Source organism: Struthio camelus, chromosome 5 (assembly GCF_040807025.1).
Source record: "Struthio camelus isolate bStrCam1 chromosome 5, bStrCam1.hap1, whole genome shotgun sequence".
NCBI lineage: Eukaryota > Metazoa > Chordata > Aves > Struthioniformes > Struthionidae > Struthio > Struthio camelus.
The window spans coordinates 47,318,890-47,344,919 of record NC_090946.1 but is presented as its reverse complement, the minus strand read 5'-3'; the positions used below and the strand labels follow the sequence as shown (position 1 = coordinate 47,344,919).

At 36.9% G+C, this 26,030-nt stretch overlaps 1 protein-coding gene across 4 annotated transcripts in view; it reads left to right on the top strand.

Annotated features, from left to right (window-relative positions):
* EIF2AK4 (eukaryotic translation initiation factor 2 alpha kinase 4) overlaps window positions 1–26,030 on the top strand; it is a 40,912-nt gene that overhangs the window by 7,892 nt on the left and 6,990 nt on the right. For 2 of the 4 annotated variants that reach the window (XR_011141540.1, XM_068946279.1), the window contains exons 6-33: window positions 215–363; window positions 2,571–2,686; window positions 3,738–3,895; window positions 4,342–4,877; window positions 5,254–5,363; window positions 5,907–6,064; window positions 6,410–6,822; window positions 6,926–6,995; window positions 8,141–8,224; window positions 9,587–9,709; window positions 10,226–10,330; window positions 10,565–10,622; window positions 11,341–11,420; window positions 12,107–12,208; window positions 12,822–12,872; window positions 14,028–14,264; window positions 14,853–14,928; window positions 16,627–16,748; window positions 17,861–17,910; window positions 18,006–18,174; window positions 18,609–18,725; window positions 19,139–19,204; window positions 19,754–19,924; window positions 20,497–20,631; window positions 20,732–20,839; window positions 21,670–21,798; window positions 23,927–24,013; window positions 25,197–25,309. Coding sequence is in view for 2 of the 4 variants with exons in the window: in XM_068946279.1 (XP_068802380.1) it covers window positions 215–363; window positions 2,571–2,686; window positions 3,738–3,895; window positions 4,342–4,877; window positions 5,254–5,363; window positions 5,907–6,064; window positions 6,410–6,822; window positions 6,926–6,995; window positions 8,141–8,224; window positions 9,587–9,709; window positions 10,226–10,330; window positions 10,565–10,622; window positions 11,341–11,420; window positions 12,107–12,208; window positions 12,822–12,872; window positions 14,028–14,264; window positions 14,853–14,928; window positions 16,627–16,748; window positions 17,861–17,910; window positions 18,006–18,174; window positions 18,609–18,725; window positions 19,139–19,204; window positions 19,754–19,924; window positions 20,497–20,631; window positions 20,732–20,839; window positions 21,670–21,798; window positions 23,927–24,013; window positions 25,197–25,309 (3,893 nt within the window). In the remaining 2 variants the exon portion in view is untranslated. Of the gene's footprint in view, window positions 1–214; window positions 364–2,570; window positions 2,687–3,737; window positions 3,896–4,341; window positions 4,878–5,253; window positions 5,364–5,906; window positions 6,065–6,409; window positions 6,823–6,925; window positions 6,996–8,140; window positions 8,225–9,586; window positions 9,710–10,225; window positions 10,331–10,564; window positions 10,623–11,340; window positions 11,421–12,106; window positions 12,209–12,821; window positions 12,873–14,027; window positions 14,265–14,852; window positions 14,929–16,626; window positions 16,749–17,860; window positions 17,911–18,005; window positions 18,175–18,608; window positions 18,726–19,138; window positions 19,205–19,753; window positions 19,925–20,496; window positions 20,632–20,731; window positions 20,840–21,669; window positions 21,799–23,926; window positions 24,014–25,196; window positions 25,310–25,451; window positions 25,646–26,030 lie in introns of those variants that run through there. The other 2 variants (XM_068946280.1, XR_011141541.1) reach the window with 2 other exon arrangements.

The following is a 26,030-nucleotide window of genomic DNA, read 5'->3' as shown; positions in this document are numbered from 1 at the left end:
TCTTGTAAGGTATCCTTATGTTCTTGCTCGTACACCGTGCTGAAATACACTTTTTGAATCACAGCGCTTCTTCCTCACTGTCGTGTGCATCTCTATTATGAAAACTAATATTTCTGTTTTCTGGGGGACTTCACATGATAGTTGAAGTGTTATGCATATATATCGAGGATAGGAGCAGCTTCTTTGCTTATGCAGTATTTTTCCTAATTCATAGGAACGTCTGGAAATAGCTTCTCTGGCAAGTCAAGAGAATTGTCACAGGAGAGAAACTACAGGGTATAGAGTTGTTTCGAGTTTAAATGGGAGCTGTCTGGAACACGGAGGGAACAACAAACACCGTCCAAATTCAACTGGACGTTCCAAGTATGTATGTCAGCCTGGGTGTCAATTTTTCTTTGACAAGCATTAGATTTTAAAGTGAAATTTGAAGGCAAGAATGTAACATGCTGTATTCCTAAACTGTTCATTTTTTATTTTTTTCTATCTTCATTTGGCAGGGTGTGGCAAATTCATGTGGTAGGGGTAAATTGGAAACTTTCTCTCCAATTAGGAGAGAAAGATTAGCGCTCAGTGTGACTTAGAAAGTATCTGCCAATCACAGGAAAATGTCTTCAGGGTTTACTTAATTTCTTGAAAGTATGTGATATGTTGGCAATTCCAGGTAAAATTTGTTTCATTTCCACTGATGAAGATTTTGAAATAGCACAGTAAATTGGTGCTTATACTTGTCTCAAAGATCTTTTGTAAAGATATAGTGGTGTAACGTTCCCTTTCAGAGAATCAGTTTATGCTGATCACATATACAAAGCAAATTCTTAGAGTTACGGGAGAGTTCTTTTGCTGTTACATAACTCATCTAAGTTAGGGTTTCCGATGGTGTAGGTAGGCACTAATGAGCTTTTGAATGTTTTATTTTCCGTTTCTAAGCCTCTGTGGAGTATCTTTGGATGTAAAACAGTTAGGAAACTACCATCTAGTTCATAGTACTGTTTCACTGGCTGTCTTAAACTCTTTTTGTCCCTGCTTTACAAGGTTGTTTTTCAAGATTAGAAGCAAAGACCACAACTTAGCTACAAGGAAAAGGCTGAAAAAGAAATTGTTTTAGCCAGCTATGTGCTCTGGTTTGTGCCTATCTCTGGCTTTTGGTGGGTCGTATATGGAAGTGAAGACCTTTTTCCAGGAAAGGCATTATTACTAGATGGTATATTTTGAAGAAGCGTCTTCCTGGAAAGTAGTTACTTGTTTCAGCAGCTGTGATTACCGTGGCTTCTTCAGAAGTAATGACAATTACTTCTGATTATTTTAGATTTTAATCATTTCATTTATAAAATATATTTTAATTCAGATAGCCAGATATGTTCTTTGTAGAATTTTCTTTATACAGCACTTGTCAGAAGTTCCCTGTGGCACCTCTTTTGTATGTAGGTTTTTTTCTTTTTTATTTTTGAATAAATTCGATATTTTGAAAGAGCTTCTACGTTACCCTTTGCGTACTCACGTGATCTCTACACGACTGCATTTATTTAGAGGGCACACTGTGTAGTGGAGGTGTTTCTGTTAATTCTGAAGTAGATTATACCCAGAAGTAATGGAAATTGATTGGGATTAGTGGTCTGGACTTCTTTCTGATCTCATGTGGAGCCTTGCACATGCGCGTGTGCGTGTGAGGAGAAACACCCTAGTCATACTGGCTTTGAAAGTGTTTTCTAAATGCTAACTTCAATGTATTAAAAAGTATTACGTAAGGTTATTTTAAAATATGCAATTGAATAGAACAGCGTCTGTTAGAAATTCTCATTCATATTTCTATTAATGCTACAGGTAACAGCTGAAACTTGTTAAAAGGTTTCATTTAGATTAAAAACTGATCTAATATCTCCCTTCATGCAGCTCAAACAGAGAAATCAGGTTGGACTATTTTGTTAGCAGAAGCTTTTGTCTGTGAGTTTCCAAGCCTGCAGGCCCAGTAGAATTAAAAAAAAAAATACGTTTTCTGTTTTCTTTAGAAAGTATAGAGATTTCTGTAGCTATTTAGGTTTGGAACCTACCTTTTCTTTTAGTTTAAACAACATCTTCGTTTTCTTGAAGAAAAAATCTAGAGGAGTAAAGGAGGCAAATGGAAAACCCACATTAAGGCAGGAAAAGAAATTAAGCTGAAGCTGGAATTAACTTTAAAAGCTACATTTGTTTTTTGAATGTTTTGAAAGATAAGACAAATGAAATTTATTTTCCAGAACTGTAGTGTGTCTTTTTTTTTTTTTTTTTTCCTTAATTGGAAGTGTCATTCCAAGCTGCAGAAGTAGTAAGGCTTGGATTCAACTTTTTACTGAGAAGGCTTTAAGCGTATATTCCCGGTGCAACGTGTTGTTGTTGATACAATGCTAGATTTCTAATCAGACCTGCGTGTTTGCACTAGCTCAGTATCTTTGAAATTAGTGGATTTATCCACTAATCCAGATGGATGAAGAGGTCTTTGAAAGCTAATCCTATTGCCAAATTGATATTTTTGTTCAATGCAACAAGGTTATCTTTCTGAGTGTGGGAAGAGTGTGGTTCTGCTTACGTTGCAGGCGAGAACGCCATCTTTCTGTTGGTAATAATGAAGAGTCCCCTGGAAATTATGAAGTTTTGAACTTTAGTACCAGTGGTGCTGGGCAGCTTATTGTCCATAAAGGAAAATGTATAGGTAAGCAAAATAACAATTGCAGCTTGAAATACTGTGGGTTTTTTTTCTTGTTTGTTTGGGGGGATGGGAGGAGTAGTGCTCACATAATGCAATTAGTTGTCTTATCCCGTGGAGGCAAGTTGTGCTTCGTGAAATGTAAACAATGTAAACAGGTGCAAAGCAGCAAGGATGGAGAGAAGATCGCAGTCAAGAGTGGGAGGGAGTAATAAGAACTGTTATTTTGTGATAAATATTTCTTATTTTCTTAGTACTATTTTAGGTAAAAATTTGCTTCTCCAGATCCAATTATTTCACTGAATGACAATACCCAGAAAACCTTCTCAACATTTTTTCTTCTCTATATAACTAAAATAACCCTGAGAATCATTTGCTTTTAAATTTCAATAGCTGGCTTGTCAGATGCACATGGCTGCCAGGCAAGAAATCATTTAGCTGTTGGTAACATGTGTGAAACCACTGATAAGCACAGGGTTACAAAACACCATTATTGCTGATAGCAATGGAATTAAAGCCATAGTTTAAGAGAAAACTTAAGTATGGACAAGGGTAGGAGACTTTCAGAGCTAATTAGGAGCTAAAAGGCCTCCCTGAAGTGCCCATGTGAATGGACCGTGAAATGTTTTCATTGTTCTTTTTCCACGTTGGACTTCCTCAGTGGAGGGATGAGCAGTCTGGAAGTCTCTGGAGCAAAGAGAATGTTGTTATTTTGCGGTTTGAGGAAGATCAATTATTACTACTATGCGTAGAGTTCAGCATTTGCTCAACAGGAAAAGTATCAGTTATTGAAACCTGAAGTTCTTTAAAATATATGTCAAGTCATGCCAATACGCTATTGTTTTCAGGATTTTTATTTGACTACTGCTAGTATTTTGTTTCTATAGCGTTCAGTTTTATCAGAGCTGACATTTTGCAGACTGCAATTATGAATGTAGATTTGTTTCTAGAATTGCAGAAAACAGGCTTACTGGTGTTTCTTCAGCATTTGCAGGAGCTTTGTCGAGCCCTTAGAGGGAAGGGGAACACAGCTTCTTCTGTTTCTCTTTATGCATAGGCAAGGATGAGCAGCTGGGTAAATCAGTCTACAACGCCTTGGAAATTCGCAGTGGAGAGTTTGTGTTAGTGTATGAGTGGGTTCTGCAATGGCAAAAAAAGATGGGAAAATTTCTTACCACACATGAAATAGAAAAGATTGAGAAGTGTAAGAAACAGGTAATGCATCTTTTTGTATTTGGCTTAATAAGGTTTAGTGGGGGGTTCCTGTGCTTTTCTTGGGGCTGTTAATATATATTGAACTCAGGAGTGTGGTGATGAGCCTGAAAATGCTGGTGTTCAGAGTACTTCTGCCATAGAGGAAGATGGATATGCTGGGGTATTCAGAGAGTCATTTACAAGAATATAAGTGTAAGAAAGTGTATTTGCAAGTGTGCATAAATAAAGTAAGTAATAAAATATTAATTAAAATTCTGAAGAAAGAGGAAACCAAGCTTATCTGGCAGAAGCAAAAGTTCTTGCCACGTGTCTATAATGATCTCCTCTTCAAGTAAGACTGAGAATGTCGCATATTCTAGATATATTTGATTTATGTTATATTTTATTAATGGCACGTTCATGAAACTTGACTCTTAGCACATGTTATGTTGTGTTTCTCTTAACAGCTTCAGGGTGCAGAAACAGAGTTCAGCTCACTGACGAAGCTAAGTCACCCAAACGTAGTACATTATAGATGCATGAACCTTAAAGAGCGGGATGATTCAATTGTGGTGGACATTTTAGTGGAGCACATAAGTGGATGCAGCCTTTCTACGTACTTATGCAAAGAGACTCCGGTTCCTATTGATCAGTTACGCCATTATGTGACCCAGATTTTGTCAGCTCTTGACTACTTGCATAGTAATTCGGTGGTGCACAAAGTTCTTTGTGCTTCCAGTATTTTGGTAGATGCTGAAGGAAACATCAAGGTGACAGACTACAGCATTTCCAAGCGCTTAGCTGACATCTGCAAAGCAGATGTTTTTGAACAAACCAAAGTTCGTTTTAGTGAGGATGCTCTTCCCAGCAAACCTGGAAAAAAGGGAGATGTGTGGAGTCTGGGCTTGCTTCTGCTTTCTCTCAGCCAGGGCCAAGTAACCAGGGAATATCCAGTTGCTGTTCCTAGCAGTTTACCTGCTGACTTCCAAGACTTTCTGGAAAAGTACGTGTTTGTTGTGTTCCTTTATCTTTTACTCCTTGATTTCTAAAAGAAAAGACTTTCTTGAACAGTTTTTCGAAAGAACACGTAAATCCCCCTATGTCAGTAGTCATAGTTTTTAGAGAAGAGGTACTCACGCCAGGCTCAGGCTGCTAACCTGGGGTTCAGGAGAACAGGTCTGGTGCTCTCTTCTGCTCTGCCTTGCCACCGACTTTCTGTATCACTACGGACAAGTCATTTAGTCTTACTTTGCCTCTGATTCCCGTCTGAATGATGAAGGTGATGATAATTTCTTAAATCTAAGAAGTATTTTGAATATTTAGTATTTTGAATATTTGGAATAGCCCTTTGGAAAGTTCTCTTTTTGATGTTGTAACAGATGTGTTTGCTTGGAAGATAAGGAAAGATGGAGTCCTCAGCAGTTGTTACAACATAGTTTTATAAACCTTCCACGAACGAAAATACCTATAGCAGAAGAAAACGTAGATGGTAAGGAAGTCTGTTCTTTTTCTGTTCTGCTATATAAGCAGCCTGACATAGGTAAGATGTCTGCAGCTGCAGAAGATCTGAGCTGCGCTAGAGCATCACGAGACTGTTTGTGCAAGTGCTTTACATTAACTAACCTAGAAGATACAGACCATATCACCTTTAAGTTCCTTGACTCGCTGGGGTGGACTGACTGCCAGTGTATCGTCATTAGAGGAAGTTGATGTTTTAATTAAGCCTATAAATTCATCCGCTTCTTGCACAGTGTAAATGTCAGCCTTAGCTTTCTCCTTGGGTAAATTTTATTCCAGTGAGACTTCTTCCCTCGTTATGTTCTTGTTGGAATCGGTTCCTTTGCCCAGTATAATACATTAGTAATTAAAAGCTGTATTAAGGTTTGTGTTTGTACCTGGGTTTAACTCTAGTCAACAGAGCAGTCCTATATTTTAGGGTTTACCTTCTTCCTAACGCTTACTTAACGTTGCGTTGCGCTTTCCCTCCACCCCCATGCTGCCAGTAGTGGTAATTTTGATGTCTTGGTTTCAGATTCAGCAGGAATAGATTGCGTTGAGACAGTTGTACCCAGCAGTCAGATCTCCAGTGCTTCATTCTTCACAGAAACACAGAGGCAATTTTCACGTTACTACAACGAGTTCGAAGAGTTAAAATTACTTGGCAAAGGGGCTTTTGGAGCCGTCATTAAGGTATGGTATAAAAATTAATTCCCACAACATAAAGTCCTTTTCGGGGATGCATTTGTTTTCTCTGGAGCAAAGCAATACATTCAATGTTTGCTTTGCTTCATTTATTATTTTCTAACGCTCTGTGTCTGTATTGTGCATTGTATCTGGAATTGAATAGACTGAAATGTTTTGAGAGAGATTACTGGTAGTCTGGGGAGAGGCCTGTCAGTACAGGGAAGCTTGTATTTGAATTGCAGTCATTTGCCAAGTGGAAGGAAAACTTCCCTCCTTGATGAAATCATTCCACTGTGTTCTGCTGGCTCTTCTTGGTAAGCATTTGACTTCAGATTTGTTTGAATTTTGCAGGTGCAAAATAAGCTTGATGGCTGCTGTTATGCTGTGAAACGTATCCGCATCAACCCTGCTAGCAAGCAATTTCGGAGGATTAAAGGGGAAGTAACATTACTTTCCCGCTTGAATCATGAGAATATTGTGAGATATTACAATGCTTGGATAGAAAAACATGAAAGTCCCGTTCACAGTGTGTCATCATCTGAAACTCCTGAAGAGAAAAGAGTGCCCAGCAAGGCCGACCTTTTCGTCCTTCCCAGTGAGGAGACAAATGATGTGGAAGCCAATGCTCCTCCTCCAGTTTTGACAAGCTCAGTTGAGTGGAGTACTTCGTGTGAAAGATCCTCCAGCAACAAATTCAGTGGAACTGATCAAGAGTCCAGTGATGATGACGACGATGGTGACGGAGTGTTTTCACATTCATTTTTGTAAGTAAGCGTCAGTGTTGGCATTAAAGCATCTTTGTTTCCCTGTTAATATTTCCTTGTAATATATATTTAAGGAATACTAAAACTTTTGTTTTCTAAACAGGCCAACCACAGATTCTGAAAGCGAAATAATTTTTGATAATGAGGATGAAAACAGTAAAGGTCATCCTCCAGTAAGTATAAAGTTAAGGCTATTGAAAATGTGAAGATAATAAAACAGTCTTTGATAAACAAACAAGTCAGGGTGGGTTTTTTTGACTTTTTGGTGCGAGTATAGAACCATTTAGGGCGATGTTCCATCAGAGCAACTGTCATGCCGCCTGATGAACTGCGTACCATAAAATTAAAGAATCTGATACAGCTAATCTGGACTCTGTTTCTCATGGTGTTTAGTGAGCTCAATGTGAATCCCATTTTATAGTCATGAGCCTCGTTCTTGCTAGTTTAAGACTTCAGGATTTACATGATTTATGAATTTACCATGTAGATTGCCTTATATCATCTGAAAGTTGAATTTCTGTTCTGCTTGTAGATGATATAAACCAGCATATTTGCTCATACTGCATACTTTCTCAATGTAGCAAGAGTACATGTTAGCAGTCAGAAAGAGAAAGGAAATTGAAATAATGTGTGGGATTTTACGTGTTTTTAAGATTTTTGTATCACACCACTTGCTGGGAAAAGTCAGTGCACTGTATTGCTGGAAACCTGATGCAGTTTCCTACAGCATATAGAATCTGTCATTGCCAATACTGGTGATTTATAAGATGCTCGTCTTAATGCTTGATCTTCCTCTTTCTGTTGAAATGTATGTTGGCATGGCAAAGCTTTCAATATCTAATTTGGTGAGATGGCAGATACAAAATCCAGGGCAGTATGTTTTGCTGGAGAGGAACAGGAAGGATTTATATACTGTATCTAAATTGAATTTTTTTTGCATTATTACTTTACTAAGTATGTTGTCTGTATTTCAGTTTCCAAAAATTAATTTTTATATGTGATACACTCTTGAGATTTAGATTTCATCCAGAGCTTCTGCAGTGTACTTCTTCCAGTGTCTAGCTATAGCAAACTGTTAATTATTATGACTTTGGAAGTGAGAGTTGGGTCATGTCTGTTTTTATAGCAGATCTAGGAGCAATGATGGTGCAGAAATGTCAATATATTGCTTTACTGTTATTAAAAGGCAGCCATAGAAGGTGAGTTCACACGAATGTGTTCCGGACATTAAAAAATAACAGTATATATTAAAAAAAAAAAAAAAAAACTTGGACTGCTTCCTGTAGCTAACTCTTTTGTTACTTTCACTGTGATAAAGGATGAAGAATGCAATGAGAAGAATAGCAATGGAGAAGAAGACAAGCCACCAGTGATTCAGACAGTGCATTATCTATACATCCAGGTAGGTTGTTTATGATTTTGAAGAAGACAGTGCTGTTTTTTCCAACCTGCAGAGATTAGTTGCTGTTTTTGATGAGAAAAGTAACAACCCTTTAAGAAGTGCAAAATGAGGGTGACGTGCACTGTTCTTTTTGCAATGGAATAGTTTTTTGAAAGGTTTTGCTGGTGATAATTTGTATCCTTTCTGAGAGGAAGGAAGATGCTGTGGCACCGCAGGGGTCCTCCGCCTTCCTGGGGTTCCACAGCAGTGGCTTGTGGCAACATGCTAGAGAGAGCAATGATTTGTAGTGCCGTAGCGTGTGCCATGGTCGCTTCTGTTTCTTGTGGACCAGTGAAAGTTGGCAACCCGTGGCTAACCTTAGAACGAACAAACATACCTTCTTCAATCCCTGGCTTCCAGACCATTGAACCCAAAAAACCCAGCTTTATCACAGCAGTTGAAGATAAGCAGTGATCTCCAGTGCTGTTGAATACAATATATTTCTCTGCTTCCTATCTTTTTGTACTGTGCTTGCTCTTTGCGTAGAATACCCCCCTACCCGTTTACACTGTAACTAGTGTTCTTGAGTTTGGTTGTGGTAGTAATTTCCAATGGGTGTTGAAATCTACTGTGTTAACTTCCAGAGGTGAAGTTACATTTCATGGATGTGAAAACATCCACGTTCTTTTCAAAGACGCTGTATTGTGTATGTCGTCTTTTTTAAACAGAAAATAGAGTAATTGGTAATGCTATTATATAGCTCTAGCAGTAGGCCCAAACCAAAATTTCTGAAGGTTTAGAACTTCAGGTTTTACTACTGAGATCATCTTCATTCTATTGGGAGTTAGACTATTTCTGGGAGAATAGAATGGCACATCTAACCTGTTCTGTGATTCTGTGATGGCGTGCAACTTTTATAAAGCACTTAATGTTATCCCTGGTCTGGAAGGAAGATGCGACTAGGTGGAACTAGATAGTAATAAGCTTGTTTGCATGTGTTAAGTATGTCCATAATAGAAGCTGTTAAGGAGCCAAGTAAAATAAAGCCGGAGATGCGTTAAATGTTCATTTAAATGTACATTATGCCTGAACTGGTTTCCTCTTGTTTTTAAGACTGATGTTGGAGAATATACTGCTTTACAAGTTAACGCAGTCATTCCAGAAAATGGGGTAATACCCGTAAGCAAGTGCATGCGTTTCTTTTTAGCTAAAACCCATCTCTCAGAACATTCCAAGTAACTGAATGTTTTGGTGATATTATTTGCTCCTGAACTTGTATTAAAAGAACCAAGCATTAATGTGCTCGCACGTACAAGTTTCTAATAGTCTTTTTTTCTTTATTGCTTGTTCTTCCTCCCTGTCCCCCTCCATGCACGACTGAAGATGGAGTACTGTGAAAAGAGCACATTAAGGGATACTATTGACCAAGGTTTATGCGAAGACACCAGTCGGCTTTGGAGGCTTTTCCGAGAGATTTTAGATGGATTGGCTTATATTCATGAAAAGGTTAGTAAGTATGATGCTTTTGTGATCTGTCCACATCTGTATGTATGTCATGCCTCCTTCTGTATGGTTTTCTTCTTGTTCTGTTCATTTTTGAGTATTTGATTACATAACTATATATATTAGCAAGGTTTGTTCCTTACCCATTCCATTATAAATCTGTTACAGGGTTTCAGAATATAGTATCATAAACTTGAATTTGATAAGGAATCCCTTTAGATGTTTTCTTTTTGTCACAAAAATTTACCTAGCTTAAAAAAACGTTATGTTAGATATTTGTTACCACCGAAAAATGTTTCTAGCTTCTGGGCTACAAATTACAGTCTTGCTTTGAAGTTAATAATCAGTGACTTAATGCAATAGTTTTCCACTGCGTACAGAATAACAATAAAGCATCTAATACAGTTTTTCTGTCTGTGATAGAGAGAGTTTTATTTTGCATTGTGTTTATTGTGCCTCACATTCTGTGGCTCTTTTTTTTTTTTTTTTTTTTTTTTTTTTGTTCCCCTACTATAACAGGGAATGATCCACAGAGACTTGAAACCTGTGAACATTTTTTTAGATTCTGGCGATCATGTGAAAATTGGTGATTTTGGTTTAGCCACAGATCATCCAGCAAATGCTGTAAGTACATCTAAAAGTGAATGAAAAAATCAAATTTGGTGTTGTAATAACATGAAAGATTGAAATAAAAGATAACATTCATCAGACTTTGTATTATGAATGCCATAATTTTTTTTTTTTATTTCTAAGTTTCTAGAATTAAACCTTATATTGCCAACCAAAACAGCAGGAAAAGCCAACAGAAACATTTCAAGTGCCATTTACAAAATAGCTGGGTTTTTTTTCTGATTTCAGGTTGTCTCTAAGCAAGAAGAAAATCACTCAGATAATTGTGCAAAGTCTGACCCATCAGGTTAGTATATATAGAAGCTTATTCTAGCTGATTTCAAGCAGCCTTATGTCCGACAATCTTGTGTACTCGATTAAAGAGAAAGTTTTCATACATCTTTGAAAATAAAAAGCTGGTTCCTTGGGCTTCTTTTGGAGGGGGAGGGGGTAGGATGGGATATTATCATTCCTGTTTTACTGAAGAAAAACCCCCAGTTTCTTGGTAGATATGTTACATCTATTCTGGCTTTCTTGATGGTTATATCTAAAAAGGAATTCACTTCCACTGTTAGCTTTCTGCCACAGATCAGTGCTTTTCCGTGGTGAGATGCAGACCATCTCTGTGTGGCTCTTCTGCCTCAACTTCTGTTTTCTTGTCTGTACAGGACAACCTCAAGACTTCAGGGCTTTTTGTTCCGTGTTTTTTTAGTATCTTCTATAACAGGCTAAATTTTGTGTTTTGAGAAAAATGATAATATATTGTATATCCTAAGGTGAGTGTAGTGGAAGTGAAATCTAGTGTCGCTGTGTCCTGATCAACTAAAATTCTGTAAAATTATAGAACAAGGTACTTAACGTGCAAAAGTAAGAACTATCTGTTCGGTGAACTGTTGAAGACTACCTGGGTATCTCTCACGAAGGACTCCGTTACCACCTGGAAGAAATGAGGACAAAAGATACTGGGTTTTCCTGACTTTGATGCTGTTTTCTTGAAACTGATACTCTCGTCTCTTGCCGTTTAGGTAATTTGACAGGGATGGTTGGCACTGCACTGTATGTCAGTCCAGAGGTCCAAGGAAACACTAAATCTACATATAATCAGGTATGATTAAGTAAACTTAATAAAAAGGCTGTATGGATTCTAGGGTACCAGCTACAGCACAAGCCGCTCATGCTCAGAAAAGATGAATTCAGAGTAGAGCAGGAATGTGGTGTGACTTCTCAGATGAGCAAGGCAATGAGAAACGTTCCTTTAAGAGGATATGAGGGTAGAAGGATGTAGGCAAGACAGTTTATCTACCTGTGTTGTGACCGTGGTGAAGTGCAAGCCGCTGGGAGTTGAGAGCAGATAATCATGGAGGACCTTTATAAACAAATAGGGTGGAAATCTTACAGTCTGTTGAGGACTTAAGGTAAAATGGCGTCATCAGAAGTATATATTGCTTTCCTGCATTGCCATTCTGATACTGGGGGATTCGGGAGTCAGTGTGCATTTTTTCCTTAAAGAGAATCCTATTTATGTGCAGAACGAAGATACATTTCCAAACAAGAATGTTTTCAAAGTGAAATGGAGTGTTTTATTTCATACCAGTGCTGCGAGGATGGAAAGCATTGAAGATTATCAGACCGTAGCGGGTTGTGTCTTTTAACAAAATTATTTAAAAACCACAACCGCTCAGGCTTTAATATATTGTGAAATTTAACCAAAACATTATTTTTTTTCTGCTGTCATCTTCTGGCAGAAAATGCACAAGTATTGTATTTAGACTTCCTTTTTTTCTTCTGTAGAAAGTGGACCTTTTCAGTCTGGGGATAATATTCTTTGAAATGTCTTACCATCCCATGAGTACTGCATCAGAAAGAATCTTTGTTCTTGGTCAACTGAGACTAGTAAGTATGCAGAGAGAGTGATTGTGTGCATCAAACAGTTTATTAAAAGCAGGAAAAGTATGTAAAACTTTGCAAAAGTGTTTCCATGGGAAGAGCTTTTTAAAAAAAAAAAAAAAAAAAAGCTTATAAATGATGTAATAAAAAGGGAAGAATAAAATTAGAGCTGCTAGTGACATCCCCTTAAGGCACTGTGTATTTCCTGAAGATGTTTCTACCAGTCAGTGTTTGCCTCAATGTCAGGGAAGTTTAATTTTTGTAGTGCAAAACATTAGAGGTGTAAAGTTTAGATAAAGAGATCAGGGTTTTAGTATACCTGGGTTCAGACCCTGTAGGTCTTGATCAGGAGCAAGTTCATAGACTATAATTGTGCTTGCTAAATGTCTTTGAGTGTGGATTGTTTCTTACTTAATTTTACAAAACTTCATAAAAGCATTTCAGCAATGGTTTTCTTGCCTTTAGCTCTTCAAAATACATTTGCCATGTGGGTTTTGTTTTTCCCGTGGGCAAAAAAAATGCCTAATCTCACTGTTTAAAAATGTAGGACTTAAAAATAAGACTAGCCTGCACAAGCTGGACTGCCTGTTCTAATTCAAACATATTTCTTCTTCTGTAGCCCGCTATTGTATTTCCAAAAGACTTTGATGAAGTCAAGCATGCGAAGCAGGTAATTTTGAAGACATTTTAACTATTCGGTATTCCCTGTCAAGAAACGTTAATTATTGTTTTTCCCCACTAAATTTTAAATTAGCAATCTCTACTGAGTTATTGTTACATGACGTTAGAACAAAGTTTAAAACAAACTCCGAAATCTCAAAAGAGTAAAGTAAGTAAAGTTGCCACTGAAATATGCTTACCCACAAAGTTTCATGAGCAGAGTCATAATGAAATATAAAGTTCACTGGCATACCTTTTAAGTTCGAAGGGTCAATTTTTGACTTTCAGGTCAGAAAAATTGCAGCTATGTTATTTAGCTCGTGCTTTAATCTTTTGAAAGTAGTCTGTGCCACAGAACAGAAAGAATGTGTACAAGTTGAAATGACTGCTGTGAGTTTGGAAACGGGTGCCAAGAGGTATTCTGGTAATTAGGGACAGTCAGAACTCAATGGGTTGGAATGAGTTTTCCTTCCTTCCCCCCCCCCACCCCCTATTTTTTTTAAAATCTCATTTTATTCAGTCATGCCTCCGTGGCTGAGGAGTAAAGTGATATGGAACAGGATAATCTCTTCTGGACCATCTAGAAAAATCTAGAGAAATATTTTTCTTATACGAGTGGACTCTCCTTTTGACCATTAATCAGCTGTTGATTTTGCCTGTGGAACAGCAATCTGGTTCTTGTTAGTATCATAAAATGTTTCCATCTTATACAGTTTACCAAAATATGTCTAATGCATGTTTAAATACTTGTCAAATGGAACTTTCATCAGCCAGGAAAATTACCACGTCTTTAATATATATAACTCATAAATCTTTGTTGTTATGCGTATGATTGTCTTCTCTTCTCCTTGTTAATAAAGAGATGGCAAAGCTAGCATAATAGAACAAAAAGAGACACTACGTATTTTATGTCACCCCAAGAGACTTGACTAGATGAACAAACTTCTAGTAATGTCTGTGCTTTAGTAATTTTTATTCAGATAATATCACAATAAAAGATATTAAGAATTTAATAAGAAAAGAATATCATCCCCAGAGATACAAATCCTGCTTTCTTTTTTTTCTTCTGTAGTCTCATAATTTTATTAATGTGATGTGACTAAGAATGTTGTTTTAAATACCGCTAGCACTAAAAAAATACATAAAATTTCGATTTAATTTGTAGAGATTGGTTATTACATGGCTCTTGAACCATGATCCTGCTGCACGGCCAACTGCTGTGGAGCTGTTGAAAAGTGAACATCTTCCACCACCACAGATGGAGGAATCTGAACTTCATGAAGTACTCCACCATACCTTAGCCAATGTGGATGGAAAGGCTTACCGGACTATGATGAGTCAAATATTTTCACAGCGCATATCTCCAGCTATAGACTATACCTATGACAGTGATATGCTGAAGGTTTGTAGGTGTTTTAATTTTTTTTTTTGCCCCTGTTTTGGGTTTTGAAAAATGTTTATATGAGTAAACTCCAATCATGTTTTCTATGATTGCATTACCTCTAAGATTAATCTTGCACATCAGTTCCTATTTAAAGCCACAAATCTGGACTACGTTCGCTTGAATACCCGCTTCCCATTTGAACCTTACATTCGTTCCTCAGTGAGGAAATAAGCAGTGTCTGATTGTAGCAGCAAAAGCTCCAAACTTATCTGCACACAATTACTTTTCTACTCTTGATCTCTATCAAATTAATGGTACTTTCATCTGATTGCCAGCGTAATGTTTTGACTTTGACTAGTTTCCACAATGGTGGCAATTAAAATAATGCTTCTCTATTTCTAAACTCTTCAAAACTTTCTAAATCTAAAAAATACAAGGTAGCATAGTACAATAATGCTTTGTATGACTGTAATTGTTATCTCTGAGAGCATTACAACATGTTATAGCGATAAGAAGAGAAGATAGCAGAGTGCTTATTGCCTATATTACATAGAATGTTCATGGCATATGAATTACATGTGTACTTCTTATTTGTGATGGTTTCAGGGTAGTTTTTCTATTTGGGCAGCCAAGATACAGCAGCACGTATGTGAGATTGTCAGCCGGATTTTTAAAAGACATGGTGGGTTTATTTACAAAAGTTGTTCATTTCCTTTTTCATGCTTGAATGAATTTAAGAGAATGGAATGATTTTACTACTGTCACGTGAGTTGCAAACTATGCTGAACAGTAATTGCAAATCATTTGAGGTTGATTGTTATTTTGGCCTCTTAGTAATAGCTGTCAATTTCAAATCTGAATAATATAAATTCTCAGTAGAAAGAACAGTGAAAATCTTATTATGATGTCTTTTGAATGTATTTTGTTGTTCTGATTAGCTTGTAGGAAATGCTACATAAAATCCAGAATGTAAGGACAGCTCTACAGTGAGAGACCAGGCATCATCTAGCACAGTAACTTCCCTCTGACCGTAGCCAGAATGTGGTGGCCTAAGAAAGAGTGTTTTTTAAAAAAAAAAAAAAAAAGAAAAGAAAAGAAAAAAAAAGGAATTGTATAGTGGTGGTTTCATTGAGGCTGCTCTTAACAATGATTTGCTGCTCAGGAAGTTCCTGAGCCATAGCTGCTGTCAGGATGTTTAACAGTCTGTGATGGTTTTTCTGTCCATGACTTTATCTAATCATTAGTAATAGTATTTGCTTAAAATTAATTTTTAAGAACGGAAGAAAATTTATTCGCCTATAGACCCATTTAAAATGTTTTAAATCACATTATTTTACACTGATTTATTAAATTATTTTCTGCAAAAAAAATTTAAAATAGGAACAGGCAGTTTCCTAATGTATCATAATCTGATTAAGCATGAGTTAGCAGTACAAAAGAATGAGAAACTGGGAAATATGAAACCAAACAAGAAGAAGCTACTTTTTTTTCTCTCTCTATTTAAATTTTGTCAAACTTTGGAAAGCATTTGTCAGTCTGCAGTTTAGAACAGACTGAAAGATTCTCACTCAACTTCTCTTTTGGAAAGAGACTGGGGTTTTGTGGAATTTCTTTTTCCCATTAAATACTATCTATTACCTGTAATGGTTGGGATTAGCATTTCCTTATTTTGGGGGCTTTTTTCTCCTCTTTTAAATGCTTATATTGAAACCAGTTGAAGACATTCATAAAGCTTCTACAGTAAAATAGCTATTTGGGGATCAGTAGAGAATTTAAAACAGGAAAGTATTTTTTCAATAATTAGTGATATTATTGTATAGTGATATTATTGTATAGTCATACAGACAGATGATAGTAAGATACAGCAAACACTCCTTTTGTCAGAAAACAAATGGTAAATTTGTGATGTTTTAAAGTGAACCCTGAACACTTATGGTACCTTTTGAGACACAAGATCCAGCGAACTTGGCCTTTCATGGTGTTGGAATGATACATATTCTCCATAGCAGTGCCTCTAGACCGAAATAGTACTACTGGTATCCTAAAGAGTTTCCCATTTGTTCCTTATGCCTGCGTTTGTGAAAGATGATGTTTAAATAGTGAGAGGAAGGTCAAGATTCTGCCACACTGTGGAATTAGCAAGCCTCCTGCTTCTTTGAGGGCTTTCTGGGGCTTCCAAGAAGTGTGCAGGACAAAACATGAAAATGTGTTTGATGGCTTTCTTTAATAGACTTTCCTCCACCATTTAAAGACATTCAAAATAATGTGATTTTTTAAAAGGTATTGGTAGAGATTATCATATCAGGTTGTTTATGAGCTTATAAAAAGCAGACGTTACTTTTGAAATGGGAGTTAATAGTATTTTACCATCTTTGTGTAGGAGCTGTCAAGCTGCATACTCCACTGCTAATGCCTAGAAACAAAAAACTGTATGAACATAATGAAGCTTCATATTTCATGGATCACAGTGGGATGCTGGTGATGCTTCCCTATGACCTCAGAGTAAGTAGTATCCTCTCTGCAGACATAGCTGGATTTGAAGATTTCTACGTTGTTTGTTAATGCTTTTGATTCACCGGTCAAGAATTTGGTTTAGGCTTCTACTTATTCTAACTGCTGAAGCAGTGGATCTTTCAGTGTCTGTTCCTGTTCGTCTTAGTGCTGTCCTCCTATTCTTGGTATCTGGAGCCTTGACCTCAAAGGGGGAAAAAAAATTCCATGTTACAAACATGGTAGATGTCACAGCTGCTATTTTTTTTTTCATGCACATGTATGAGAAAAAGGACCTTTCCCATGACCAATGAAAATTCCAATATTCCTTTCTTCTTTATATGCCTTTGTAGAGAATATGTGTAACTGTCTGTCTGGTTTTGTGTTCGTCTCTGCTAACAGATGCTCTTAAGAGTCAGGCTGTAGGGCTGCTCTGGAGAGGGATTGCTGTATGCACAGTTGACGTTATGCTCTGTCTGTGATTCCTCTGTATTTACTGCCCAATTACATGCAATGTTAGTATAGTTAATTAACTTAATTTAACACCAAAGTACTTAAAGTTTTATTTTTTTTATTTGTTATTGACAGTTAAAGATCCTGACTTTTTATATTCCATTGCACTAACTTAACTCATCTTTCCTCTGCATTTATAACATCAAACTGTATGGTATGATCCACAATTAAGGATATTGAACATAGATACAGAATAGAGGATATTGAACTTTCTGTTGGAATTGCTAACTTTGGAAAATACAGTGCGAAAGAGTTAAACAAATATTCCGCTATATCTTTATGTGAACAGAAGAATACCTGCTAATACGTTGTAATAGCCCTTGTTTGTGATACGTTTTGCATGCATCAGGATAATTAAGATAGTTATTTGTGTCTGTTTCCAACTACTTCATATGGGAAAGTGTTTTTAATAATAGTAAAGACTTGGACCAAAGACTTGCACCAAAGACAATTAATCTTATTTGACTATGGCAAACATTTTAAGGCATTGTTACACGTGTAAGAGTGGATGTGTAAACGTCTTAGTAGTAACTCATCTCCAGTTTCAGAGCATAGTCAGAATGCATGTTTTGTTTCAGCCATTTTTTTTGGTTTTTGTTGTTGTTTTTCAGATTCCTTTTGCAAGATATGTAGCTAGAAATAACATATCAAACTTGAAAAGGTAAGGGATGCAAAGAGATGACACTTTGTACAGATGCCGTGTTTTATGACAGTGAGCACGGAAGATGTTGATTCATTCTTTGATGTTTTCTTCAGATACTGTATAGAGCGAGTTTTCAGACCTCGGAAGTTAGACCGCTGTCATCCCAAAGAACTCCTAGAATGTGCATTTGACATTATTACATCCTCTGGAAATAGCTTTTTGCCTGTAGCAGAAACAATTTATGCTATTTCAGAAATCATTCAAGAATTTCCAGTGCTACAGGTAGATCCTCTAATCATACCCCCCCTGGTTAATAAAATTTTTAGTATTTTTTTTACTCTTCTTCCATCCGAAGGTTTTAAACTAAGTAAATGTTTAGTCACATGTGTTTAAAAAGAATAGTTGCTTTAACCTCAAAAAGCACAGAATTTTCTGTTTTGTATTTGAATCCTTGCAGTGCTGTTGAAATAACGTCTCTGCTCTGTTAGACAAGTGATACCGTAGAAAACTGTAGAATGGTGCAGATCTTATTATTCTTTAGTTATAGATGGGTGATAAGGTGATAGAGGGACAGATCTAAGGTTAGTTTTGAACAATGGAGAAGTTATTAAAGGCTTAGGAGCTTTTTCTTTTTTTTTTTTTCTTTTTCTTTTTTTTTTTTTAAGAAACTGGAATGCTAGTAAAACATTAGAATTTTTTTTCTTATGCTTTGCTAGGAAAGAAATTACAGTATTTACTTGAACCATACTGCCTTACTGAAAGCTATACTTCTACACTGCGGGATACCAGAGGATAAACTCAATCAAGTCTACGTCATTCTGTATGATGCAGTGGTAGGTTATTTTTATTAGTTATTAAACTAATTTCTGTATTCATTACTGCAGAGTATCTTATTCTGTGGGGTTTATTCATTCTTTTGAGTTGTGTTCTTTATTTGTATCTTTTTTATTAATTTACACAAGCATTTCAGTATTCCTTTGTATTCGCTTCTTCAGAAGTGCTTTTCAAGAAAAGCTGAATTTTTGGTTTTTTTGGCTGTTGAAGTAACCAAACCGAATATGACCTCACTAAGAGATAAGTAGAAGAGGGTTATTTATTATTTTTGTTCTTTCGTGGTATTAAATACATAATATGTTCGTAAGTACAACCATTGTTGTGTTTTACTTCTTCTCTGCAATAGTAATTTTTTCTTGTTTGTAACTCAGTTGTTCTAAATATGTGTTTGAATCTGTTTCTTGTGCTGTAGACTGAAAAGCTAACCAAAAGAGAAGTAGAAGCCAAATTCTGTAATCTCTCGCTCACATCAAATAGTGTAAGTAATTTTATGTTAGTGTTAATTTCCCTGTAACTTGCCAAAAACCAGTAGTATTTTCTTTGCTTTGAAATGTGCTTAGGAAGAAAGATAAAACTATTGCAGTTGCTGTCCAAAATAGATCAGTCTCTTTGGAAGTGCTGTGACTTTGTTCTTTGCTCTCTCTGTAAGTCAGTAATGGTACATTCCAAGTTTCTCTCTTCTCTTAAATGTGTTTTTCAGAGCCTGCAAATAGTTAGAGAGTAAATGAAATATTGTGCAGTGATATTCAGTAAAACAAACTGAGAGAAAATTTAAAATAATTGTCTGCAAATATTGGCTCATGTGTATAATGAGAGTTGAGGTAGACTTCTGGACACGAGAGTTTTGCCTGTCTATTCCTTTTCTCAAGTTATTAGGTAAAATCAGGTTGCTAGGTAACAGGAGTGAAAAAGGTGGATATTTTACCCACACTAAGTCAAATATTTTTCTTTTTTTAGGTGTTACCTATTTGAGCGTTGCAAGTGGTGCTGTAAATATTTGCTTTTTTTTTTTTTTTTTCCCCCCCAGCTTTCTCGGCTCTACAGATTTATTGAGCAGAAGGGAGAGCCAAGTAACGTATTTCCATTTTTAAACACAATGATAAAACAAAAAACAGGTGTCACTCAGCTCTTGAAGCATGGCATGAAGGATCTAGAGGAAATCATTGGTCTGTTGAGGCAACTTGGAATAAAACTTCAGGTTTGTAAAATATTCTGCTAATAAATTAATTATAGGTAGGCTACTGGATCTTCTCCTTTGCCAGAAAAACTGCTGTTATTTTAGGACAGAAAAAAATCAAAATGTGTTTTGAACAAGTAATAATAATGGTATTGATTTTTAGAGATGTATTTTCAGAATAAGACCTTTTCATGTCAGAAGTCTCTGGCTTGATTTTCATTTAATTGTTATACATAGGTTTCCAGCCAAGATTGAAGGCATTAACCTAGAGCATAAAGGATTTTAAAATTTTGAAATAACCTATAAATATTTTCAAAAACGAAAAAAGCTGATGACGACTGACGGTTTTACATACCCACACCCCTTCCCTGAGGCTTGCTGTTTGGGTTTTATGCTGAAGTTCTCTTGTGATGCTTTAAGTTTAAAGGATCTTTTCCTGATTTTCTTGATTGTATCTTAAGTTTTGGGGGGTGTCAGTGTTTTTATATGTCATCTTTATGTGAAAATAGTGTTTGCAATGCATAGCGCTAATAGAAAATGAGTTATATTTATCAGTGATAATGGTACAAGACACATTAATTTTTATTTTACAGGTTTCTATAAATCTGGGACTAGTTTACAAAATACAGCAGCACAATGGTGTGATCTTTCAGTTTATAGCATACATCAAAAGAAGACAAAGAACTGTGCCTGAAATTCTTGCTGCTGGGGGCAGATACGATCACCTGGTATGCGCTCATCTCTTTTAATGAATTAAAAAAAAAATGCAAAAACTTGTGGACGTTTTGCAAAGTTTGGGGCTTTTGTTTTGTTTTGTCTTGTTTTCAGATACCACAATTCAGAGGACCACAGACAGTAGGACCAGTTCCTTCAGCTGTTGGAGTCAGCATAGCTATAGATAAAATAACTGCTGCTGTTTCCAGTATGGAGGATTCTGTACGTTTTAAGTGCTTTTTTGTTTGTTTGTTTGGTGTTTTGTTTTTGCTTTTTTAATCCTAACATTGGTAGCCTACTACTAATAGCTACTGTAGAAGCCATAACAGTAGCCTACTTGTAGCCACAGACAGGGAAAAATAAAGAGGTTCAGGTGTCCAAAATAATACTAAACTGAAAAAGGCAGCAAGCATCAAGACGACCTGTTTTCTTTTCTGTCTGTTTACATAGAATTTACATAGAATTTACATAGAATTTTTTAATAAAATAAGAATTCGGGGAAGAGAGGGACTTTCAGGTCGTTACCCTTGTAATTTAAACAATGCATAGTCTGAGAGAAAAATGTCCTGTTTAAGACAGAAGAATGCAATGCTAGATGTTTAGCTAGAAAGTGTTACTTTGCCCCTACCGTGTTGCCTCCCTGTAAATAAAATGCTGGGAGGTGGAAGGGACCTTAAGCAAATGGACTATTCTGTACATGTAACGCAATGTCACTTTGTTGTGGAATGTTTGTTTTATTTAAACTTTGCTTTGTAAGAATAAATTAATGCTGCCAAGCAGGGCAGGAAGAAAAGAAAAGTGAAAAGAAAAGAAAAGCAAGGCTAGGATACTTTGCAGCTGAGGCTGTACAGATGCCTTATTTGTCAAAGAGCAAGGCATACTTAGGAATATGGTGGCTCTAAAAAGAGATGGAGCTAACCTTTATTTCAGATTGATGCACTTTGAAATACAGTAATTTGTTTATCTTCCTTTGTTACATTGACTGCTTTATATTGGGGGAAAAAGGAGATCTATTTGCTAATATTGTCCCCTTGTTTTTACTTTTCCTTCAGGTTTCTGTCAGCTCATGTGACCTGCTGGTTGTAAGTGTTGGTCAGATGTCAATGGGTAGAGCTATCAATATTGTTCAGAAACTCTGGACTGCAGGAATTCCGGCTGAAATAATGTATGACTGGTCCCAGGTACAGCTTCTGTCTGCATATGTTAACTATATCCTTGTTCTCTGGGGTTGGTGCTGCCTGAAGCCATCTTTTATTGAATTTTTCCAAAATTTTCCAGTTTTTATTCAATTACAGATTGATGACACTAAGCACGTAGGCTGTTATTCAGATACAGTAATGTTAAATAAAGTCTCACTGGCACTGCAGTGCTATTCCTCTGTAGCTCCCAGAGTATTTAAAAACGTGATGAAGGATCTCTGCGTGCTCCTCAGAGTACAGAAGAATTAAGTGACCTGTCCCCCAGTTGCACGTTGACTGCAGAATCCAAGGCCCATTGACATAGAGAGGAAAAGTCATACAGTGAATTTGAAATGAGGACAGTTAGTTCTGATTGAGTGAAAGGAAGTGAAGACGCTTCACGACAGAAGCGTATTTTATGCTAGTGAAGGGCAATAAATTTTCCTGTCAGTGGGGCTGCAAATAGGATCAGTCAGTGAATTAATGAGTTAATTGTTAATAAAGGGCAGGACTGGAATGGAACAGTAGCATCAACTTTTAAACATATGCAGATAACTGAAGACTCTCAGGGACGAGGGGAATATTGACATCAGTCTGGTGTAAAGAATAGAATTTAGTGAACTGAGCTACTTACCTAGATATGCAAGGGGTTCTCCTGTAGTCCCCGGAGAGATGTGTGACAGGAGGGAATCGGAGTGGCAAACTGGCTCACGTGCCCTTTTTTCTCCAGTTGAAACTGGGCAGATACATAGATGCCACAGTGGGATAGAGAGGTACATGGCTGGGCTGAAGCATCTTTTAATAGTGGCTGCAATTATCAGAGGACTGTTATTCTGGTTCAGCTTTAAGTATGTCAGCTGGTGACTAACAAAAGAAATACCACTGAATCGCCCATTCTGAGTCATGTGCTGCAGAAGACACAGTTTTGAGCCGCTCATTTGCTTGCTGACTTTTTAGTACTCTTTCAGTATAGTATTTTCCACCATTTTGATTCCTCTATTCCGGATCATAATGCTTTATCTATGATCACCCTGGGTTCTCGTCCTTTTGCAATTATTAAGAGATGAAGGTCTGGGTAATTTTTGCCTCTGTCTAACGCTGCCCTGCAGCCCGCTGCCAAGTCAGCATAGCAAGCACTGCCATAAGTTCAGCACTGAGAATGGCATAAGCCAGGCTCAGATTTACATGAAACCCAACTGGAGTCAGCTTTCGTGACAAGGTACCTGTCATGCAGGGCTGAGCTGTTACTGAGAGTTGTAGACAGTGGGGTAGTAATTGTTTGATTGACATTACATTGTAAATTTTTACTGTTGCCTAGACCCTGCACTTAGTGGAGAGAAACTGGAGCCTCTGGAACCTCATGTCACCCTGAAGATAATGTGTAAAGTTAGTTAAAGTTGTGTCTTAAAAGTGCCATTTCAACCTCTTGGCTCTGAAAGGAGTTTACAGTGTCTAGCTCAAATGTACACTTCTACAGTGTAGAAAGGAGGTGAGGTGAGAACCCTAACAGAATGGATCTCTGTAGACCTTATTTGATTAAAATGTGTGCAACTGGCATCATCGCCTAAGTCCGGTGAAATGCATGATAGGCTAAGTTTACACTGTGGGAGTCCATAGATGGTTCCTTATTCTGGTCCCTGGCAGCATCGCATCCGTGCTGAAAGGAGACTGGACTGCGTTTCACTTTTCCAATATTGTTTGGGTTTCCTTTGGGAGGACACGTGGAAGACAGATAAGGAGGAAGCAGCAGTGTGCTCCAAAATGCCCCCCCATAAGAAGGCTGCATAGCTAGGACAGGGGGTGTACCGCAGAGCACGCCTTCCCCATAGAGTAGATTCAGCTAGCGCATGCGTGCGGGATCTGTGGCTGCAAGGCTAATCTCAGGACATCCAGTCTGTCTGTTGTAGACTTAGCCAGATTTCAATTTTTAAGGAGCATCAGGTGGATAAATATATACATAGTGAAGTTTCGCCTCCTGGACTTGTTATTCCTCACTCGGAAGATTATATACTCAGTGTAACTACTGCATATCAAGTTATTTTAACTGAGGACAGGAGACCTGGTTATGTAATTGATCATTTTATAATCGGCCAACTTTCTGTTCCATTCCCCCCACCCCATCTTGTCTTAGTCCCAGGAAGAACTGCAGGAATATTGCAGATGCTCTGGGATTACATATGTGGCTCTTGTGTCTGATAAAGAAGGAAGTCACGTAAAGGTAAGCATGGGCCAGGAAGATGTATGTTTGGTATTTCAGATTTGTAATCCGTTCTGCACTTTTTAAGACCATAAACATTACATTTTGTATAAAATATTTGAGTAAGTGGAATTCAGGTAAGTTCAGTTTCAGTTGGTAAGTAGTAGAAAATTCTCCTGAAAACGTCTGCTTCTTATCTCTCCACTGCACTGTTACTCACCAACCTCCTTAACTAGGAGAAAAAGTCTGCTTCATTTTGAGTTATCAGTGTGTCTTTATGTGGAAGAAGTTTTCGATTGTCTCAGATTTCTTTGAAACTCTGAAAAGAATTAGTTAACTCGGCCTTCTTTCAAGTTGACAGCTTTCTGTAGTTACAAAGCAGACATAACTAAATTGTGAATCTAAAAAAGACGTGAACAGTTCTAAAATATCCTTGATTCTGGATCATTATGAAAAAGATCCATATTCATTTAATGAAAAAAAGTAATCATGACAGGATCTGGCATAGTCATGCCATCTAGCAGGTCTGTGTTACTAAATTTTTTCTTTTCACTTACTTGTTGTTCATTCCCTTCCTCATTGTAACAGAGATAACAAATAGCCATCCAATAACGGTATGAACAAGTTGGTTTTGATGATGAGCATGAGATGCATCTATGCGTTCCATGAGACAACATTTTTGTGTGTGTGTGTGTATTTTAATATGGCTTTATCAGAGGAAAAACAACAGAGGATGGTAACAAGTGGAATGGCATTGTGACAGATTAATCTTTTCCTGGTAAAGATGGAGCAGATATATTGTTTGAATGTCTGAGTGTAACTGTAGCAAACTGAAAGCCAAGCACAGTTCCAGAATAATTCCTTAATTTAAAAAAGCCCAAATCTATATATGCTTTTATTAGTGTGGTGTTTGCACCTATTAAACCATTCTCTTCAGAATTAATTATCATGTGTTAAACACCAAGTTGCCAAGCAAGTTCAAGCTTTGGGAATGCAGAGGAAATTGGTTGCAAAAAAAAAAAAATCTAATTAAATCAAAGATTTAATCGGTAATGATTGATTGGTAATAATGATAGCTTCTTCCCTTTGACTGCTTCACCTTTAATGGGTGATTAATCCAGTTTATTTTTGTTTAAATTTGAGATATTTATTCACATGCATTTTTAAGAATCAGCAATCTAAGAATCCCTGAAATACATCATAGGTGAAATCCTTTGAGAAGGAAAGACAGACGGAGAAAAGGATTTTAGAATCTGACTTAGTAGATCACCTGGTCCAGAAACTGAAAACTAAAATCTGTGATGAAAGATGTAGTAGGTAAGTAGCATAACAAGTGAACATGAACAGTCAAAATTACAAGTGATTGCATGCTTTTTAATTAAGTAATTTTAAGAAATGCTCAATTAAACTTTGATTTTATTCTGTAAAGAATAAGAGCTTTGCCAAATTGCTTTTGCAGGGAAAAGAAAGCAAAGGGCTTGGTTATAGAATTGCTGTTTTCACTGAGATGAAGAGATTGATCTCCGTAGCAATCAAAATGGTCTCAGACATCTTTAGGACTTCACAAATTAAAAGGCCGTGTGTTCAGCTAGAGTTATTTTCGGATTGCCAGTTCAAACACTACTTGAACAGTGGTATTGTACGTACTGCAGGGCTGCCTAGAGGTCCTTGTTACTGACCAGAAGTCTGTTACATTTATATACCATGTAGTAATCAAAGAATCGAAGCAGCAATTCCCTTTCATTCTGAGGCAGAGCAGGTGCAGTAAAAATGAAGGTGTGATTGTAGCACAGCTATATGGCCTGACTCACACAAGTGAAAGTAACACCCGGCAAAGACTTGGGACGCAACACCTCATCATATCTTTGTTCAAATTACTGTGTAATGTGACCAGCAGAAATTAGTACAGAAATCACAGGGAAGGCTACAGTCACACCTGTGTGCACACACAGTAGAACTGTTGTACACACACATCTCTTGGTAAACATATAATTATACACACATGCGTGTATGTTTATACATATATATATATAGTGCG